The sequence below is a fragment of the Dipodomys ordii genome, unplaced genomic scaffold (genome assembly GCF_000151885.1).
Source record: "Dipodomys ordii isolate 6190 unplaced genomic scaffold, Dord_2.0 Scaffold235, whole genome shotgun sequence".
Classification (NCBI taxonomy): domain Eukaryota; kingdom Metazoa; phylum Chordata; class Mammalia; order Rodentia; family Heteromyidae; genus Dipodomys; species Dipodomys ordii.
Genome location: NW_012267451.1, coordinates 217,075 through 239,239, shown reverse-complemented (window position 1 = coordinate 239,239; position 22,165 = coordinate 217,075). Strand labels below are relative to the sequence as shown.

Sequence of the window (22,165 nt, the reverse complement as noted above, 5' to 3'; positions counted from 1 at the left end):
CAATGTCATTCTTTCTGATGGAGGCATAGAATTCCATTGTGTATATATACCACATTTTCTTGATCCATTCATCTACTGAGGGGCATCTGGGTTGGTTCCAGATCTTAGATATGGTAAATAATGCTGCAATAAACATAGTTGTGCTGGTAGCTTTAGTGTGGTCTTGTTTGTAAACTGTTGGGTAAAAGCCCAAAAGTGGGATTGCTGGGTCTTTTGAGGAACCTCCATACTACTTTCCAAATTGGTTGAACAAGTTTACACTCCCACCAACAATGCAGTAAGATTCCTTTCTGTCCACATCCCCTCCAAGATCTGTAGTTTTTAGAGTTCTTGATTTTAGCCATTGTAATTGGAGTAAGGTGGTATCTCAATATTTTTTTGATTTGCATTTCATTTATGGCTAAGGAGGTTGAGTACTTCTTCATGTGTCCATTGGCCATCCTTCTTTCCACTTCAGAGAAGTTTCTCTTTAAGTCTTTAGCCCACTGATTTATTGGACAGTTGTTTCTTTGAGGATTTGTTGTTGGGAGATTTAATTTTTTGAGTTCCTAGCATATTTTAGATATGAGACCCTTGTCCTTGTATGGCTAGTGAAGAACTTCTCCCAATCCATGGGCTTTCTATTGATCTTGCAAGCTATGCCTTTTGCCATGCAGAAGCTCTGCAACTTCATGCAATCCCATTTGTCCAGCCTTTCTTTGATTTGTTGTGTTTCCGGGACTCTATTAAGAAAATTTCGGCCTGAGCCAAGGAGATTGAATACTAGATTGAATACTACATTGAAGAGAAGTGGTGAGAGTGGACATCCTTGTCTTGTTCCAGAGTTAAGAGGAAATGTCTTTAGTTTTTCACCATTAAGTATAATGCTGGCTGTAGATTTATCATATACAGCCTTTATTGTATTGAGGAATGTTCCATGGATTAATAATTTTTCCAAGACCTTCATCATAAAGGGGTGTTGGATCTGGTCAAATGCTTTTTCTGCATCTATTGAGATAACCACTTGGTTCTTATTTTTGCTCCTGTTGATGTGATGAATTATATTAATTGATTTGCGTATATTGAACCAGCTTTGCATCCCTGAAATGAATCCTGATTGATCGGGGTGTATTATTTTTTGATGGATTATTGTAGTCGATTGGCCAAAATTTTGTTGAGAAATTTTGCATCAATGTTCATCAAAGAAATAGGTCTATAGTTCTCTTTCTTTGATGAGTCCCTGCCTGGTTTTGGGATGAGGGTGATGATGTCTTCATAGAATGTTTTTGGTAGTGAACTTTCTCTTTCAATTTTATTGAAGATTTGGAGGAGTATTGGTGTGAGCTCTGCTTTGAAGTCCTTGTAGAATTCCACTGTAAAACCACCTGGTCCTGGGATTTTCTTAGCTGGGAAGTCTCTTATTGCTGTTTCTATTTCGATGCTTGATATGGGCCTGTTAAGCTGTTTTAACTCATCTTGGTTTAGTTTTGGCATGTCAATATTTGCTAGGAAAATGTCCATTTCTGCAAGTTCTCAAACTTATTAGCATAAAGTTTTGAGAATATTCCCTTACAATGATCTGAATTTTGGTTGTTTCTGTGGTAATGTTTCCATTCTCATCTCTGAGTTTATTTATTTGGGTGTGTTCTCTTCTTTTTCTGATAAGATTTGCTAAGGGTCTGTCAATTTTGTTAATTTTTTCAAAGTACCAACTCTTTGTTTTGTTGATTTTTTCTATAGTTTTTTTGGATTCTAATCCATCTCTGATTTAATTTTAATTATTACTTTTCAACTACTGGATTGGGGTTTATCTTGCTGCGCTTTTTCAAAGAGGTTCAGATGTCTCATTAAATTGTTGGTTTCAGATCTCTCCAATTTGTTGATGTGGGAACTAATATTTATAAACTTGCCTCTGAGTACTGCCTTTGCTGTGTCCCAGAGGAGCTGGTAATTTGTGTGTTCATTTTTGTTGAATAGCATGAACATTTGAATTTCCTTTCTAATCTCTTCCATGATCCACTCGTGATTCAGCAGTGTCTTGTTCAGCCTCCATGTGTTTCCGGACTTTCTTTGGTAGCTTTGGGTGTTGAGTTCTAATTTTATTCCCTTGTGGTCTGAGAGAATGCAAGGTATAAATTCAATGTTTCTGAATTTGGACAAGTTTGCTTTGTGACCTAAAATGTGGTGTATTTTGGAAAATGTTATATGGACTGCTGAGAAAAACGTGTATTCTGATGCTTCTGGGTGAAATATTTTGTAGATGTCTGTTAAATCTTGTTGATCTATGCAGTTGTATAGATTTGCTGTTTCTCTGTTGAGTTTTGCCGAGTTGATCTATCTTGTTGGGAATGTGGTGTGTTAAATCCCCAAAATTAATGTCTTTGGATCTTTGTGGGATTTGAGGGAATGTAGTATTTCTTGGATAAATTTGTGTGTGCCATTGTTTGGCGGATAGATATTTAGAATTGTAATATCCTCCTGAAGGAGAGATCCCTTAATTAGTGTGTAGCAACCTTCTTTATCTCTTCTCAGAAATTTTAATTTGAAGTCTATTTTATCTGATGTTAGGATTGCAACTCCTGCCTGTTTATGGGGGCCATTTGCTTGGTAGATTTTGTTTCAGCCTTTCACATTGAAAATGTGTTTGTTTTTATGGGCAAGATGTGACTCCTGAAGGCAACCGATAGAAGGATCTGGCTTTTTAATCCAACTAGACACTCTATGTCACTTAATTGGAGAGTTAAGTCCATTAATGTTAGAGATAGGACTGAGAGGTATTTGGGAGTTCCTGTCACTTAATCCACCTTCTTGGGTGCTGCACCTCCTGGGTTCTTCCTATGGTTCTTGGATCCTCAGTTTGGGTGCAGTTTCTTGGCCTTTATTGTGGCCTTGTTGGTTTTCTATGTTTAGGACATCTTTAAGAATCTTTTGTAGGGCTGGTTTTGTGGAGATATATTGTTTCAATTTTTTCCTTGCTATGGAAGGTTTTTATTTGACCTTCAGTTATAAAGGAGAGTATAGCTGGGTACAGTATTCTTGGTTGATAGTTGTTTGTCTTTAGGGCATGGCATACATCATTGCAGGTTCTTCTTGCTTTGATTGTCTCTGCTGTGAAATCTGAGATGATTCTATTTGCTTTCCCTTTATAGGTGATTAATCTTTTCTCCTTGACAGCTTTAAGAGTGTTTTCCTTGGTCTAAATTGATCCTGTGTGGATTATAATGTGACAGTGGGATGTCCTATTCTGGTCTGGCCTATTTGGAGTTTTAAAAGTTCCTTGTATCGGAATAGGCCTATCTTTTTGCATGTTTGGGAAGTTCTTTGCTAGGATTGTGTTAAATTGCCTAGACCATTCACTTCTGTTTCTATGTGCTCCTCTATACCCGTTATCCCCAGATTAGGCCTTCTGATGGTGTATTCCAAGTGTTGAATAGATCTATCATATTTCTTGTACTTGTCTTGGATGGTTGTATATACTTTCTCTATAATCTCTAGGCTGTCTTCAATCCCCAAGGTTCGATCTTCTGCATAGTCTATCCTGCTGTCAAGACTTTCTACTTTGGTTTTTATTTCTTTTCCTTCTAATTGGTCGGCTTTGATGGCTTCAAATTCTTTGTTTTAGATCTTGTGTTGACTTTTTTTACTTCCTTCATTTGGTGTTCAGTGTTTATTCTCAAATCACTTAGTTGATTGGTTATGGTTTCCTTGGACTCCCATTCCTTCTGTTGGGTTCCATTCAGCATTCCCTTTGTGGTCTCCCTGACTTCCTTCAGCTCTTTGTTAATGGATTCCATGAATCCCTTTAGTGTACTTTGTGTATTCTCATCCTGCTCTCTCAATTCCTGTATTACTCTTTTCTTAGCTTCCTCACATTCATGCCATTCCTGTAGTGTCTCTTTGAGTGCTCTCAGCCTGCTCACGCCATTCTTGCCTTTCTATTTGAGTGTTCTCAAGCCGCTCACACAATTCCTGTATCAGTTTTTGAGTAGCTTCCTCACGTTCATTATATTCCTGTATTAAACTTTGGTTTGCCTCCTCTGTCTCCCTATCACGCTCATGCACAGTCCTTCATAGGATTTCAAAATTTTCCTGTATTGACCTTTGGTTTGCCTCCCCTCTCTCCCTATCATGCTCATACAGAGTCCTTTGTATGTTTTCAATCTTTTCATTTACCATGTTTACCAGCAGTGTTTGTAGAGCTATTTGGGAACTCTCCTCTTGATTATTCATTATCCATTCTGTCCCCTGATTATCATGAGTGAGAGTTGAGATACCCAGACATGCCATTTTTCTTGTGTTTTTCAGGCTTACTCTGCCCTTTTGATATGAAAGTAACACCAGTTTTGTGCTAGAACACTAACTTAAGGCAAGCATCAACCAAAGTCTGTAGTTGCATAGTCAAAAGTCTGCAGATGCAACGTAGTTCAACGGATATATCTATTCAACATCAAACAACTATATATTAATGGGCTACGAACTGCAACAAAGAATTTGACAAACCAGAAATTATTAGGTTTAGGGAGAGATTGGGGTAAAAATAGGAATAGAGAGATGTGGGAAGTCTCAGGAGAGTTAACTAAGTCCTAATCTCAAAGTGGGGAAAAAGGTTGGATAGGATGAAAGTAGAGAGAAAAAAAGAAGAAAGAGAAAAAAGAGACAAGAAAAAATAGAAAAGCAAAAATTAAAAATTAAAAAGTGCAATCCTTAAAAATAATGCAGAATGAAAACGAAATATTCAGAGAAGAGCGTGGATATAATGAGTGAAGGAGAGGGATATAAAGGATACGTGGAAAACTAAAAAATAAAAATGCTTAAAATATTATATAGGTATAAAGAGGTAGTACTGCTATTAAGGAATTTAAGTCTAAGAGGTTTTGAATTGAGTAATAAGTCTCTGTATTAAGTATGTACACAATGGGGGATAAGGTCTAATAATTGACTATGGGTATATCTGAGGATGTGCAGAACAGCAATTAAGTCACACAAAGAAGAACAAAAGAGAAGAAAAGGTGCAAAGGATGAGAAAGAAAGACAAAAAAAGATCAGAAGTTCAGTAAAGCTAAAAAAACTTAAAAAATTAAAAAATTAAAAAATTTCAAAAAAGAAAGAAAAATGTACACGCACATATAACCCTAAAATAAAAATTATAAGAAGAAGAAAGATAAAAGTTACTAGAAAACATTTTTTTAAACGTAAAATTTAAAAATTAAAAAAAAGTTTTAGGAAAAATTTTTTTTATGAAAGTTACCAAAAAATAAGGTCTTTAATTTTTTGGGGGAGGGGTTTGAAGATCCTGTATTTCCCTTGTGTCCATAAACAGCCTCTTGTTGGAGTCTCTGGTCTGCTTGTGGTGTTTGATTTTCTTGTGGCTTCGTTGGTTTCCTAAGTCAGTTTGTTTGAGCAGGTAGAAAAATGCTCTTCTTTACCCAGGATTTTGTGATCCTCTTCCCAGGCTAGTTCAATGGGAGGGAGATCTGCTTTGAGTATCACAAAAGAGAGAGATGGCTGTTTCCTCAAGTTTGGAGATGCTGTGATGAGGCTAGGATCTGGGTAGAGTTGAGACCTTTCAAAAAACAGTAGCTTTTCCCTGAGAGGCTAGATTGTGAGAGACTCACAGAGCCCAGCCTGGAGCCATTCTCAGGGTTTCTGTTTACTGAATTTCAATTGATTGTCAAGGCTGCTAAAGGGACAGGCAGCCACTGGCTCTGTTTACCCAGTGAAGAAAGCCACTCCTGGGATTAGTGGCCTGACCTGGGTGACATTTCCCTGTGTGGAGCTGAGTCTGGTAGGTCAGATTAGGTTCTTGTGACCTGCTAAATGACTCTAGTTTTCTTCCAAGGCCCTAGTTGGAGCTAGCAGCTTAGCTGGGCCTTCAAAGATGGAGATCTCTGGTAGTCGGGGGGGGAGGGGTAGCCTTCCCTCCTCTGTTCACTGAGAAGGTGTGAGGAGGTCTGGCTTCTACTCATGTCGAGTCTTGGTTCCTTGGTCATCTCTGGTCTGTGAACTGCAGGATGAAGATGTCTGCTCCTTGTGGGTTCTTGCTGGTGTTGAGTAGAATCTGCTCATCTGCCACATCTGTCTCCTTCATCCCAGACTCTCTGTGTTGCAGATATGGTGGCTCTGGCCACCACAGCCACCGTCGCCACAGCAGCGGCAAGTGCTCAGATCTGTCTCCTTGCCTGGATTTTCCCTTTCTGGCCTAAATCTCTGTTCTGCTATGGCACACTTGGTGTGATTCTTTGTCTTTGGATTGTTTACTGGAATACTAAAACTGCTTTCTATGCAAAAGCTTGTTTAGTCTCCAGCTTCCCTTCTGCCATCTTACCAGAACTACCCAATTGGTAGCTTTTCTTAGTTCAGGTTTTCTCTCTTAACTTTGGGATGTACTTCACCATAAGATGATGTCTCTCTTTTAGTTGAACCCTTTACTAAAGAGCATCCAGTTTCAAAATCCCAGTGGAGATCAAGTGATTTTGGATGAGAAGAGGAAATTGGAACCAGAGTATGACATTCTGAACATTTGGAATTTTCCCGAAGGGCTGGAACTTGCTGTTAAAGTAGGAAAGTTTTCTCCCTATGCTCCACATGGCAATCAACTGTCTTTGTCTGAAAATATGGTAGAGTGGGCCATTGAAACTACAGAGGTGGGTTGGATCCAATCCTAATAATTTTAATAATACACAAATAAGCAAAGGTCTCTCTTCAAATGTATACCTGCCTGAGTTCCAGCAATTTTCTCCCATAATCATAGTTACTAAGATAGCTGGGATGTGAATAACATGGTTAAATGTCAGCCTACACAGGGTAATCTGTGGGACTGTGACCTCCAATTAACCACAAAAAATCTGGAGTATAACTGTGACTCAAGTAGTAGATTGCTAACCTTAAAAAAGCAAGAACAGCCAAAATCCAGTGCCCAGATCTTGAGTTCAAGCCCCAGAATCAAAACAATAAATTGGGTTTTTCAATGTTGATTTCAAATATTGTCATAGGCTATAAGTTAAATTTTGCTCAGTGGATTTCTAGCTTTGTGATAAAGTACCTGAGGAGTCATATATGTGGTTTAAAATTTTATTTTGCTCCCTTCTGAGGTGGTTTATTCAAGGGTTAGTTGATCTGCTACTTACCAATCTTTGATGAAAGTACCATCCGTGAAGGTACCTCTGAGAATATTCCCACCTCACAGCCACTGGCAAACAAAGCAGAAGATACCATGGGCCTGGGGTTCCCACAACACTATAAAAAGGAGGTCTTCCTTCTTCTCTTTTGAATGTCACAAATGAATAGGAGACAAGATATAATGACCTGAACTCAGGAAAATCCCATAGGGATGTACACTAGAAATTACTTTCTCACCACTACTTTCCTCCTTTTAAAGATCTCATTCTTTGCAATAACTCAACAGGCTAGAAATCAAGGTTGTAGCCCATATGTCTTTGTGAATCATGGAATATGGGCTCTATAATAGAATATATTTAATCAACTACACTCACCTGCTAGTAACCTTATGTTTACTAATCCATTAATTAAAACAATGGACTTTGTGAAATGTGAGGTGTAAGTCTGAACAGTTTCTGACACATCATTGATTTTCCTCAGACTCCTCACTCTGTCTGCAGTGAGAGCTGTGATCCTGGATTCAGGAAATCTCCTCAGGAGGGAAAGGCTGCCTGTTGCTTTGATTGTACCCCTTGCCCAGAGAATGAGATTGCTAATGGGACAAGTAAGTCCATGAATTATGAAGTAACTGTTCATCTCTCCTTAGAATTCCTCTATCCAAACAAGTCCAGCCAATGTTGTATATTGGGATTACAGTGCCTGTTTTCCTTCTCTCTGATCATAATTTCATTTTGACAAGTGTGGTATTACTAGTTGAAATATAATGTCATGGCTTTGGATTACATATTCAGTAATATTTTCTAGTCCATTTCAGTGAATGTAATCTCAATAAATCCTTCTTATCACTAATCATTAGGACAAGTATAAACTCTAATCTGAAATTAAAAATGTCTTATTAAGGACAATGTTCATCTTAAAGGTTAAACTTTACCTATACAAAAAAGAGATCTTGCATATCTTTATTTCTCAGTGCCCAGAACTAGTCTTAGCATGAGGCAAGTGCCCAGAAAGGTGGAGTTAGTTTAAGAAGTAAGCATGACTTTAGAGTGTCCAAGAGTGGTCACTCCATTCCCACTGTTTAACAGGTGAGCAGGTGACACAATCAAAATGCAATCAATTCAAGCTTAAGGAACCATGGGGATAAGTGAATGTTTTATAGAGACATGCAGAAATCTGTAATCTATATGATTACAATTATCAATAGGATTGCAGAACTGTGCACAATTCTGTTACTAAGAGTGTAACTGTAGAACCTTGTTGCTTTGATATTACAATATTCCAACTGTCATATTATCAATACATGTGATAGTTACTGAAGGAAGTAAAACGTTGAATAAAAAAACCCAAATGAAGAAGAACGTGGGAATGGGAAACAGTTTAGAAAAGAACACATACATTTATTTTTACATGTTTTTCATTGTAAAAATACTGTACAGAGGGGTTATAGTTACATGAGTAAGGTAATGAGTACATTTCCTATGTAGAATTGTTGCCTTCTCCTTTGATTTTCCCCTAGGATTCCTTCCTTTCCACCTCCTCAAATCCTGCCCTCTACCACCCCACACCCCCAGCAGAAGTTGTAAAGTTCGTTTTCAACATAGTGTCTTGTACATCTCATTATTACAATGGGTCGACCTGTATCCCTTTTTAAGTGTTTTGTTTTTCCCCTTTTCCTCTCCAAAACAGAAAAGTGTATATAAAAGATGCAGAGCACCAGAATCAAATACAATGCAAAAAAAGGATTATACCATTGGGCAGGAACATACAAAAGTAACAAAAACAATTACATAGTACATTATAAATATGTTAAAAGCAATAGCAAGAAAGAATAAACTACTTGTATCCCTGTCTTGGGGTTTATTTCACTTTACATAATCTTATATGGTCATATGTATATAGCTTTTGATCTTTTCTACTTCTATTAGACATATACTAGTTATTGCAAATAATTTTATGATAGTAAATGCTGAAATTTTAGAATTACCTGTAAATGAAAATTTTCCTAAATTGTGTGAAGGAAAGAAATTCATAACAAAAACTAACCAAATTCATAACAATAACTAACCATAGTGTACACTTCTTAACAGATATGGAGCATTGTGTAAGGTGTGAAGATCATCAGTATGCCAACACACATAGGACTAAGTGCCTCCTGAGAGTTGCAACTTTCCTGACTTTTGGAGATCCCTTAGGCATGGCTCTGGCCTGCATAGCTTTTTGCTTCTCTATGCTCACTGTTGTTGTTCTTGGGATGTTTTTGAAATACAAAGACACTGCCATTGTTAAGGCCAATAACAGGGCTCTCAGCTACAACTTGCTCATCTCTCTCATCTTCTGTTTCCTCTGTTCTTTGCTCTTTCTTGGCCGACCCAACGCAGTCACATGCATCCTGCAGCAGATCACATTTGGGGTTGTGTTCACTGTGGCTGTTTCCACAGTATTGGCCAAAACAGTGACTGTGGTTCTGGCCTTCAAGGCCATTTCTCCAGGGAGAAAAATAAGGTGGCTGCTTGTATCAGGTGCTCCTAAATTCATCATCCCCATCTGCACCCTCATCCAAGTAACACTCTGTGGACTCTGGCTGGAAGCCTCTCCTCCCTTCGTTGACACAGATGTACACTCTGAACATGGTCATATCATCATCCTGTGCAACAAGGGCTCTCTCACCGCCTTCTACTGTGTCCTGGGATACCTGGGATTCCTGGCCCTGGCCAGCTTCACTGTGGCTTTTCTGGCCAGGAACCTACCTGACACCTTTAATGAAGCCAAGTTCCTGACCTTCAGCATGCTGGTGTTCTGCAGTGTGTGGATCACCTTCCTGCCTGTCTACCACAGTGCCAAAGGGAAGGTCATGGTGGCTGTGGAGGTCTTCTCCATCTTGTCCTCTGGGGCAGGGCTCCTGGCCTGCATTTTTGCTCCAAAGTGCTACATCATCTTGGCAATGCCAAATAGAAATTCTCTGCATGGTTTCAGGGATAAAAAACATGGTAGGAGAAACAAGCATTATTAAGATTAAACACATTTTTGATTATTATTTAGAAGCTCTGATTGTTAAATCCACAGTAATTTCCCCTTCTTGTAATAAATATTATAGATTTTTAAATTTCAATATGTTAGTACCTATTGTGTAGTTTTGTAGGATTTGTAGTCACAAGTGGTGTTGATCACTATTTAAATTGGAATTCTTTTTAAATTTTTTTCTTCTAATTTAATCAAGGCTTAATTCTATCATTTCCTCTTCTTAGTGTCTTCCTTATTGTCTTTCAATCACTTTTCCAAATTTTTAAGTATGTTCACTTCCTTTCTACACACCACAATTTTGTAAAGTCCTCTAATCTCTATGTCTGTCTCTTTGTCTTTGTCTTTCTCTATGTCCTCTTGTTCTACTCTTTCTCTCTTGCCATATTTCCCTCATATAACTTTAAGAATGAGAGTATACATTACAAAATATGCTATATTTCAGATTACAATATGGAAGATTTTTTGACTTTTCTCTTAATATGAAAATGTGTAATGCATGATAGTTTATTCCTCAATGCCTAGACATACTTTTTAAATGTATTGTTGATTAATCACTCTTTATTAATTTGATACATAAAAATTTGAATGTTAAAATATAAAATATTATTTCTTATAATGTTTTGTTTTCTTACAATCTGTTGATTCATCAACATTTTATCTGTCACTTTTCAAACTCTTAATTTGATCAGGAAAGCATTAGTTATTATTTCAAATAGATTCATGTACTAGCTTCTATAATATTTTCACATGTTTACATATATAAGGCATATGGGCAAAACTTACATGTTTCCTGTCTCTTCTACTGTTCATAACGTGTTTCTTCTGATATTCATTAAATTTACTTATACATGCTTCAACTCAGGGCTTAAACTGCCCATTGCCTTTGTCACTCAATACTGCTTTACCAGTGGAACTTCCATTCCTATCTTTTTGCTCTTTACTTGGAAAGAAGAGTCTCATTGACTTTCCTGCTCAGGCTGACTTCGAACCTCTTCTAACATTTGCATTTCCAATAAAAACATGACAATATAATTGACTATGGTTTTCTACTATGTAAATTTTAATTGAAAATAGAAAAAGGAATTGCAAAATATTCTGTGTGCATATTCTTTTTTTAAGGGCATGATTTTTAATTTTTAATATGTATTTCATTGTAAGGATACTGTATAGAGGGGTTACAATTACATGAGCAAGGTAATGAGTTTTCATTTCCTATTGAGCTTTTACACCTTCCTTTATATTTCCCTTACCATCACTTTCCTTGCTGCTCCCCAACTCCTCCCCACCCCACAAAGTTGTAAAGTTTGTTCTCAACATGCTGTCTTGTATATTTCATTGTTACAATGGGTCATCCTGTATCCTTATTTCAGCATTTTGCTATTTCCCTTCCCCTATTCAAATTAGAAAAAAATGTTCATACAAGATGCAGGGCACCAGAATCAAATACAGTGACAACAGGGTTTGTACCATTCGGGAAGAACTTACAAAAGAAAAACAAAAAAAAAACCCGGACCTCTGAAGGCTTGCCCTGTCCTCCACAGGCCTTCCCTGCTCTGTTCCAGCGGGCTTTTCCCTCCTGCTGTCTCTCCCTTCACTCCTACTACTCTCTTCCCGCTGCACTAACTAACTAACTAACAAACTAACCAACTAACTAACGGTCTTTTCCTAACGGTTCTTCCCTTAACTGTATTCTAACTGCCATTCATGCTCCTCCCCCAAGCTGCCCACTTTGCAATCACTTCTTCAGCTCACCATGTGGGGCTCAATGCTCCACCACTCCAATAGCATGACCACCCCTTTCACACCCATTCTTAACGCACGGTGCCCTGCTCCCTTTCAGCAGCATGGCAGCTCTCCCGTAGTACCTCATAGGGTGACGATGTCAGCCTCTGAAAGCCCTGCTCTGTCAAGGTGGCTTGGTCTGTGGAGTGGTGAAGCTTGCCTATTGATGGCCTACCCCTCCAGCAGGCCGTGCCACCAGGCCCTACTGACTATTGGGCCCTACTGATTATTGGGGCCCACAGGTTATTACATTCCCCACTGGTTTTCAAGTCCAATCAACTCAGTGATTCCTTCTGAACCAAATCCTAAATTTTGCCTTCTCGCTTGCATTGACCAGGTTTAAAATGCAAATTTAACACATAATAAGGAGTAAACCATATAAACAAACTAGTTAACAATATTTAACACTTGGTAAGACTTATCCTTAAGGGATCATTTGAGTGTTTCTGAACAGTCCATCTTGCAGCCTTCTATGGATATTGTTTCACTGCCTGTTTCACTTGAGATTGATGCATCCAATACTGTTTTCCTGTAACATTAATAGCCGATGGTGTAGTTAGCACTACTGAGTAAAGTCCTTGCCACTTGGGTTCTAATTTAGGAGCATGATGCCCTTTACCCACACCAGCTGTCCAGACAAGAGAGAATGGCTACAGTTTTCCTCAAGAGGCTGGTGGGCCTCTGCTATCAAAGGAGAGGCATGCAAAAGAACATGTTGCAAAGCCTGCAGGGACTCTACAAGATTGTGGTTACACATTTCTGTAAATATAGCTCTCCCAAGTTTAAGAACCAAAGGGAATGGTCTACCAGAAATTATTTCAAAAGGAGTGAATCCTCTAACATGAGGGGTGTATCTTTCTCGAATGGAGCAAAAAGGAGGCTTACCCAATTATGGCCAGTTTCTATAACTAATTTAGTTACAGTTTCCTTTAAGGTTTTATTCATTCTTTTCACCACCCCTTAACTCTGAGGTCTATAAATATAATGGAAGTTTGAATTTATTCCTAGGGCCTTAGCCAACAATTGAGTAACTTGGGCATGAAGTTCAGGCCACTGTTGGACTCCACTGCTAAGTGTAAGCCAAATTGAGAAGTTATTTCACTGAGTAAATTTTTTACTGTTACCTGAGAGGTTTCAGTTTTGTTGGGATGCCTCTGTTCAGCCTGAAAAAGTGTCCACTAGTACTAACATATACCGATACGCATACTTTACAGGCTTTACTTCTGTGAAGTCCACTTCCCAAAATTCTCCAGGTGAAGTACCTCACCTATGCACACTCTCCACAGACACTGTGGCTATTTGTCTGTGTGTGTTTGATAATAACTCTATCCATGTCTTGTATATACCTCTGCTTACTCTTTTTTTCTAGGATAGAACAATGGCCTAAAGTTGCCATAACTGAAAAACCTTCTCCCCCAATGTTACAGGATCGCCTAGAGGAAGACTGACTAGTGTACTCTCCTTCCCATTCTGTCATCAGCACTTCCAAGACTGACTAGTGTACTCTCCTTCCCATTCTGTCATCAGCACTTCCAATGTTAAGTACCTCCCATATCAGAAGTTTTTCCTTGTACCAGACTGTGTTAGTACAAGGTGGTACAGTCCCTTCATTACCATTGAGAAAAGCGCATGAGGAGATGGTGGACAAGTACACTCTAGTGTATGTTCCCTTTACAATTAGTGGTCTGTGTAATGGGAAACAGTATAATCTATCCTTCTCTAAAAAAATCCCAGCGGCTCATCTCTTTATTAGAGATAGAATTTTTTACACACCAGTCCACCTGGGATGATTGTCAGCAACTTTTACAGGTGCTTTTCACCTTGGAGGAAAGGTAGTGAATGCAGCACAGTGCCTTGAAGGTGGTCCTTGGACCAGATGGTTTACCCACAGATGACCCAGTCTGTTTGGACCAAGTCTTTCCCCTGACTTGCCCAAACTGGGATTACAACAGCAATCAAGGTAAGCAGATGCTTACCAATTATTGCCAGACTCTTTAGCAGGGCTATGGGCAGAAGCTAGGAAGTCAACTATTTTATCTAAGGTGAGTGACCCTGTTCAGCTCCCAGTGAATCCTCTGCTGCTTTTCTAGAATGTCTCTTGGAGGCCTATAGGAATTATACATCTAGATCCTGAGGCCCCATAGAATCAAAGAGCCCTAAATATGGCCTCTGTTACCCAGTGGGGCTCAGATATTAGAAGAAAGTTTCAAAAGTTAGAAGGTTTTGAGGGAAAGGTGTTATCTGAGTTGGTAGCAGTTGCCCAGCAAGTGTTTGATAAAAGACACCTATCCAAAAAAGTGAAAAGATGGAAGAGATGGATAAGGAGTGATGAATGAAACGTTGAAAGGAATGCCATTGATCAAGATGTATATGGTATTCATAAACTGCTTAAAGGCAACTCCATTGTACAATGATCAAAAGATAATTTTAATTTAAAAATAAAAATAAATAATCAAGCTTTTAAAAATATTTTGATGTGTCCTTGTGTATATTTATATAATGGACTTTTTTTTAGAAACACAACAAATAACATCTTCTACACCATCCCTTTTTAAAATGATAATTACAATTTTATTATCCCATATTCATTAATACATATTAAATATCTTGGTTAAAGGGAAACACATTTCCATTGACCTTCTGCATCTACCACAAAACATGACCTGTATTTCTTTCCCACCATTCATTTTTGTTCATCATTTTTGTGTCAGTATTATGGCTTCAACTCAGAGCCTGAGTGACATCCGTTAGCTTCTTTGTGGTCTGTGCAGATTCTTTCATTCTGACACACACCCACTTGTAAATGCTTTATTGAGGACCATGATAGGCAAGTACTGGAGAATGAGCCATGTCTCCATCCTATCTTTGCAATTTTTTGTGATAGTATCTTGTTTGCTATATGTCCAGGCTTGAGATCTAGTCTTTCCATTGATATTTGCTGCCACATCTGGAATGGCTGCAATATGCCTCAATATTCAGCTTCTTCAATTTACCCAGAATGTCAGGAAATTTCTAGCCTGGGATAGCTTGGAATCACAATCTTCCTGATCTCAGCCTTCCTTCTAAGCACAATCACACCCACATACACTCACACAGATACACAGATATAAATGCAGACACCCCCATACCCCCACACACCCCCACACACATAAACAAATAGGTTAATACAAAGCTGTACCATTTCACCAAGCTACAGCTTAAGAGGGTCTGATGAAAAGTGTGCAAAGGCTGTCTGTGAACTGTGATCTCTATCTCAGCCATGGGAGCAGCATACACTATAATCATGAGCCTTTATGGCTGACTCAGTACTTTAATGTGCTGAAGATCTAAAACTGAGCCATAGACCAGGCCGTATATATCAAGGTTTCCTCTGCTCTATGAACTATTGCAGTATGGAATAGAAAATAATTAACTCTATCTGTTGCTTCAATTGTTTCTCTTTTGCATCTATCTGGTAGTTTCATGCTTAAATCTCTTAAGTTGAGGAATTTAATGGAATGACTGGGAACTATTTCCAATTTTCAACAAGTGGCAATACAGTTTTACAAACAAAATTTGTTACAGAGCAATGTTGTGTACATTATATGTAATTGGCCATGTTGTTAACAATCAGTTGACTGTAGCTCTGTGGGATTGTTCTGGATTATCTATAATATTTACTGTTTTCCACATGCTATTGGCAACATCTTGACTTTGTTTCAGTGGTTGTGTTTGAAATCAGGTTTGCCATATTGTCATAATTGTGCTTTCTCCTTATGGTTTTATTCTTTCATTGAGTGAATCCAAAAAATTACAACTTTGGTGGGGGGGAGAATTAAGTGGGAGGGAGGGGGGAGGATGGAAAGGGATGGGAAGGATAAACAAAGGAGTAGGCCACAATGTTTGATAAGAAATGTACTCATTATCTTGCCCATGTAATTGTAACCCCTCTGTACAGTATTTTCACAATAAAAATATTTCAAAAAATTTTAAGAGATTTTTTTTGCGTGTGAAGGATAACATTGGAATTTTGAAGGGAAATCAATGGGCGAGTTTCTTTGTAAATTGAGTATTTCAACAATATTTGTTCTCATTCATAAAAAATGTGAAAGGCTTCCTGTCTCTTCACTTCTCTGATTGTTCTACTTATACTAGTTTTCTAGATCGATATAGGACTTTAATGCCTTAGTTTGAATTTCCCTTAGACATGTTTGGAGGCTGTATCAAACAGGTGGGAACAGGGGTGTCTTTCTTTTTTAGTGAGTTTGTGTTGGTATAAAGCCTTCTGCTGTCATCTTTATGGCTTTGAAACTATGAGATATCATTTGCAAAGAGAGGATGTTTTCCTGGATATGGTGTGGGTGAATCAACCCTCTAAGCCCTCATAACTTCTGATGACAACTCACATGCATAGACTTTTTCTGGCAATTTCAACATTCACATGACAGGGCATCATCTCATGCAAGAATTGCATCATCCCAAATGACTTTCATGCACATACTTTCTAGACACAGGTTTGGACAAACTCCAACCAAGATAACTCAATCTCTGGGGCTTCACTATCTTTGGTCTTAGATGAAATCACAGCACCTGTGATGAAGAAGGCAAACCTACAAACGTATTTGCTAACTCATGTTTTTCTGCCTGAGACAAGGCTGCAAATGCAGAGCCCTGGGAATAGTCTTGCACATTACTTCTGAGGACTCACAAGAGGGTATCATTAGAGGTGAGCTATAGTGTAGATTTCTGCCAATAAAAAGACACATATACGCATATACATAACTGAAACTGTGGGCCACAAATCTGGTAGGCAGATGTTTCAGCAATGTGCCCTTTGGCTTTCACACTCCCCATTCTCCATCTTCCCCTCCCTGTCAAGTCCTTGGCTGGCATTAGCTGCTTTTCTACAATTAAACACCGAGCACACATGGATGGAGATGTGATGATCACTGGGTTTTTCCCTCTCTACACTTTGGGAAAAGATCACAGTAATATCCACGCTTCCAGGCAAGAAGAGAACAAGGTGTAAGTAATTCAATTTTTTATTCCCATTTACTGTTTTATTCTGAGGATGTTTGATGAGTGAGGGAACTCTGGGTGTACACATCAATGATCTCTGTCTCTGTACAGTGACTTCCAGATCTATTTCATCTAGAAGAGCTCAGTATCACTACGTTGTCTTACATCTCCTGTTCCGTGATTTTCTCCCTCCTAGCAGGAGAGGACTCTTTTCCCTTCTATGTAGCTTATCCTTTCCAGGTCTGTTAGTTCTTCACTTTACTCCAGCATGGCTGTGTTTCTTCTATTTCACTTTTACTGTGGAAAATGAAGTGATGTTACTTCAATCAACCTGAGTGACGGGCATGAGTTCTTTATTACACATTTCCTTACATTCTAGGCGAGTAACCTGAGAAATTTCTTTAGTAACACCTATATTTTGCGAACCTTGTTAAATTTTCTTATGGTGGCTCATGCCTGTAAACCTAACTAATTATTGGGCTCATTTATAAGAACAGAGGTTTGACACCAGCTCAGGCAGGCAAATCTGTGAGACTTTTATCTCCAATTATCCAGCCAAAAGCTGGAAATGAAGCTGTGGTTCAAGAGACAGTGTGTAAGCCTTGAGCAATAAAGCTCAAGAACAATGCCCAGGCACGTGATATAGGAATGGCGTGCACGCACACACACATTCTTAGTGTACACAAACATTTACTGTTCCAAGTCAAGCCTTGTGTCATTGTTTCCTGTCAGATATGTTCCACAACTGAGGTGTTATCAGGCAGCTGAGCATTATGAAACATTCCATGGAGGAGAATTTTATGTGCCCAAGATGAGTTCTTTACTTGTGCACATGCATCGTCTTGAAGTTTTGTATGTAACACAGTCTCAGTAACAACTGGCTATAGTAAAAGAAAGAGAAAACAAAAGAAAAATGACTCCACAGAACTCCTTGCAAATAATCTGACTTCCATTGCAAAAGATAATGTTATTGTCTCTATTACTGGCATTCCTTTTTAAGTGCTAGTATGACAACTATAGAGGGAGGCAGCTGCCCACAATTGAGAGCAGAGATCACAGGATAAGAATTACTTTCTTCTGTGCTTTAGAAGATATATGTCCTTATTTTTTATGTCATGTACATGTTCATTCCTCTCTTGCTGATCCTGGGAACTCAGAGCCTGGGTGCTGTACCTGAACATTTTTGCTGAAGGCTAGTGCTCTAGCCCTTGAGACACAGCTCCAATTCTGGCACCTTTTTTGTAGTAAAATGACATTACAGTCTCAGAGATATCCTTGAGCAAGTTGTCTTGAAAACATGATCTCAGGTCTCAGCCTCATGTGTAGTTAAGACTGAAAGCATGAGGCAATACTGTCTGGCTTAGCTTATTCTTTATATTCCACACTACCAATGTTTAGCTGATTTTTATTTTCTTAAATTCTGAAAATGTATTCAAGTATTTTTTAAGGTGCTAATATAGACATGCTGAGTAGCATGGTTTCAGCTGATGGATGTTTCATTGCTACTTCCAGATAAAAAGGAAAGTCTGGTCTGGATTAAGAAAATTTTATTCATGCTATTGACTACAGATAGAAATACTTATTAAGGTTTTCTTGCAGACAAATAGAACACTGCACTTAGACATATCTAGGTAAGAGATTTGACTAATGTCTACATGCACTGAGGTTAGTTGTTGCTTGCCAATTTTGATAAAATATGTTGCTTGTTCCAAGAATCTCGTCCAGGTTGTATTTCCACACTGCATGTCACATACTTTGATTACATTCACTCTCTTGCATATACCTGTTTTCATATCGTGGCACATATTTTGTCTCTTCTATATCTCTAATTTCTACTAATCATTTTCACTTTTCTGAGGAAGCTAGGAAGAAGCCACTGGTTATTGGCTTATTTGTGTGCATTTTTATATCAAAGATGATACTCTACAACTTGAGGGATACCTCCACTTCTAGCTTTTGGTTGATTGATTAGAGATAAAATGTGCCATGTACTTTTCTGTGACAGCTAGCTTTGACTTAGGATCCTTATCTGTTGTTTTCTTGCTTACCTAGGATTGCAGCTATAAACCACCAATAGAGATAGTTTTAATTTATTGAAGAATTGCCAAACTTAAATTTTTATATGTTGCCAAAACTGCATTTTTTCTCTGTGATAATGAATAATCAGTGGGTGTCCTTATTGTCCACATGATTGAATATCATGTGTTTGTTGTGATTTTCTATTTCTAATTTCTAATTTTCTTTTCCATGATTGTATTTTTTCTCTTCTGCTATCTAATTTTTAGAACTGTTTTCCATGAAGCTGTTCATCCTCTGTGAGGTGTTTAGCTAGGAAGGCTTTTTATAATATATGTTCTTTATTGTAGAAATACTGTACAGAGGGATTACATTTATATGAATAAAGTAATGAGTACATTTCTTATCGAGCATTGTTATCTCTTCCTTTGTTTTTCCCTACCACCTCTTCCCTCCAAACCTCCCCAACTCCTCCCTCCCTCCCCCCCAACAAGTTGTAAAGTTCGTTTTCTAAATGGTATCTTGTAAATATCATTGTTACAATCGGTCAACCTGTATCTCTATTTAAGCATTTTTCCCTCCCCTCACCCCAGAATTAGAAAAGTGTATATCGAAGATGCAGGGTACCAGAATAAAATGCAGTGAAACGGGTGTGATACAATGGGGGAGGAACATTCCAAAGAAAAAAACCACATTATAAGTATGTTAAAAAATAATAACACGAAAGAAAAAAAACAATTGCTTCCCTGTCTTGAGGTTCATTTTGCTTAACATCATCTTGTATGGTCATATGTACATAGCTTTTGACCTTTTCTGCATGTCCAAGACTTATAATACTTATGCTTGTAAGACTTTTAACTGTTCATTTGCCTGTTCCACCATTGCATTCATTGTGCTAAAACGTTTCATTTGGATGCAAGCACAGTAACTTTCCATTTCCAGTGTTTGGAGTGGAAGTTATGGCCTTGTCAATTAGACAATTGATTCTTCCATTTACTCCAACCCAGAGAATAATTATTCCTATTCTTTTATGAGCTATTGACTTGTATTTATATTTCCCCTCATTTACACTATTATTTGCAATGTTCAAGTCTCTATTAAGAACCAAACAATGTTGAGGGAAAAATATATGTTCTAGATTTAAGGTTGCACACATGAATTCCCGGTTTCTCAACAGCAACCCTTGCTAAGAGTGTCATGATTAGGCCTTGTATTATATGATACCTTCTCCAACAATCAGATGTCTATTATTTGCAAATACTTTTCAGTCTTTTATTTCTTTGATCAATGTGTTTGTTTTAATCAGAATGTTTTCTGCTATTATGGCTGTGCAGTATAAATAAAGAACAGGCAGGGAGATGCTTTTGTTTTGTTCTTGTGTTAAAATAGCTCTGGCTAATGGAGGATTTCCTTATTCATAAAATTCAGTTTTCCTTGTTCTATTTCTGAGAAGGAAATGATAGGAATTTTGACATAGACTGTACTGAACCTTCAATAATGCAGCTCCTTTCTCTGTACTGCTTCTAACATCCTGAATAAGGGGAGGTGTGTGTGTTCATATGTGAAATTTTGTTAGTTCCCCTTCTGTGGTTCATGATTTTTTACTTCAGTTTTACAATCCTGTTCTAGTAGAAGCTTCTTTTGTTTTATTCATTATTGGCATATTCTTCTACTTGATTATTGGCATATTCTTCTACTTGATTATTTTATTCCTTCTACTAATTTTGGGTTTGTTTTTCTAGTTCCTTGAGATGAAGCATAGGTTCATTAGTACAGAACACTACTTCTGATTTCAGCAAAGGTTTTTACAGTTTCATTTCATTTTCTATATGTGTAGATTCTCATTTCTGTTTTCATTATTGATTTGTTCCAATTATTAGTAAACTTCTAGTGCTTTGCCTTAAAAAATAAGTCATATAATCATGTATTGATCATTTAATTACATTGAATACTTTTAATTAAATTAAAGGCTTTATTTCTGATTGAAAAAGTATTCATTTCATTTCCATGTTATGGAAATGTGTTGAGGATTATCTCAAAGTCTTCTTACATAAATTAAGTGTTTTGATAATATATTTAAGTTCATTTACAATTGTTATGTCATCTTGTTGATCTGATTGCTTCATCATTGCATTACAAACATGACACATTTAATTACTTTGATTAAGGTCTATTCAATGTGATAAGTTATGGATACTTCTGCTTTCTTTTCCCTTTCATTTGTGTGGACTGCCTTATTCCATTCCTTTTTTTCTCTGTTGATGTACTGTTTATTGCTATTATAAAGATGATGTACAGATAGTTTATAGTTATATAAGTAAAATGAAGAGAATATTTCTTTGTGAACAATGTCACCACTTCACTCTCTATATTTCCCTCCTCTCCTCACCCACAAGGTCTATAGTTTATGTCCAACATAGTGTCTAGAGAGTACTACTGCTGCATTTGAACACCCTTTGTTCCACCTTTTCTGTGACTCCATGCTCACCAAAACAGCAATAAAGAAAATAACCAACTTGTTCCCATTCTCCTAAGTTCTTTTTAACAAATGTTATTTCATATGATCAGATGGACACATAGGTATTACCCCTTTGTATCCTCTCCTGAGTATACGCTCCTTTGTTCTCACTGTGGGGAATGCCTAGAAACCTGTGTATTTTATCATGTGAAAATTTTTTTGATGGTTTTCTTTTTGGTTGATTGTGGGGCTTTAAATCTGGGCCTGGGTGCTGTCCTTCATCCCTTCACCTCAAGGCTAGCACTCTTCCACTTAAGCCACAGCACCACTTCTGGCTTTTTTTGCTAATGTGCTGAGGAATTCAACCCAACCTCCTACATGCAAGGCAAGCACTCTACCACTGAGCCCACTTCCCAGCCCCTGCTCTTTTTTTTAGCCATTTGGTTTGATTATTTGTAGATTTGTAGGTACATTCTATACTCAGAGAAATCATACAACCTATGTTTCTGTGGATCTGGCTTACCTTACTTTATTACTCTCATTGAAGGCCATTGATGGTCAACTAACTTTCCTGGAATTAAACTATTCTTAGACAGTTTGATCTTGAGGGTTTTATTCATTCAGGCATTCCAATTTTTATTTGTCGAGTTTGCATTCTCAGTCATTATTGACAGATCAATTCTCAACTTTGCCATTATATACCTTATTCTCCTGGTTTATTGAAACTTGTTCCTCCCTTCCTCTCCTTTAGAGTCTTTGATGTTTATTAAGTAAGTTCAATAGTAGTGAGTT

At 37.7% G+C, this 22,165-nt stretch overlaps 2 protein-coding genes across 2 annotated transcripts in view; both read left to right on the top strand.

Annotated features, from left to right (window-relative positions):
• Positions 1 to 10,108, top strand: part of LOC106000693 (vomeronasal type-2 receptor 116-like) — a 58,333-nt gene extending 48,225 nt beyond the window's left edge. Inside the window, exons 5-7 of the mRNA XM_013035981.1 lie at positions 6,396 to 6,623; positions 7,579 to 7,702; positions 9,186 to 10,108. Of these exons, the coding sequence (XP_012891435.1) occupies positions 6,396 to 6,623; positions 7,579 to 7,702; positions 9,186 to 10,108 (1,275 nt within the window). The remainder of the gene's footprint in view (positions 1 to 6,395; positions 6,624 to 7,578; positions 7,703 to 9,185) is intronic.
• A 3,632-nt stretch (positions 10,109 to 13,740) lies between these two features.
• LOC106000692 (vomeronasal type-2 receptor 116-like) overlaps positions 13,741 to 22,165 on the top strand; it is a 50,930-nt gene continuing 42,505 nt past the window's right edge. The window contains exon 1 of the mRNA XM_013035980.1: positions 13,741 to 13,861. Within this exon, the coding sequence (XP_012891434.1) occupies positions 13,741 to 13,861 (121 nt within the window). The remainder of the gene's footprint in view (positions 13,862 to 22,165) is intronic.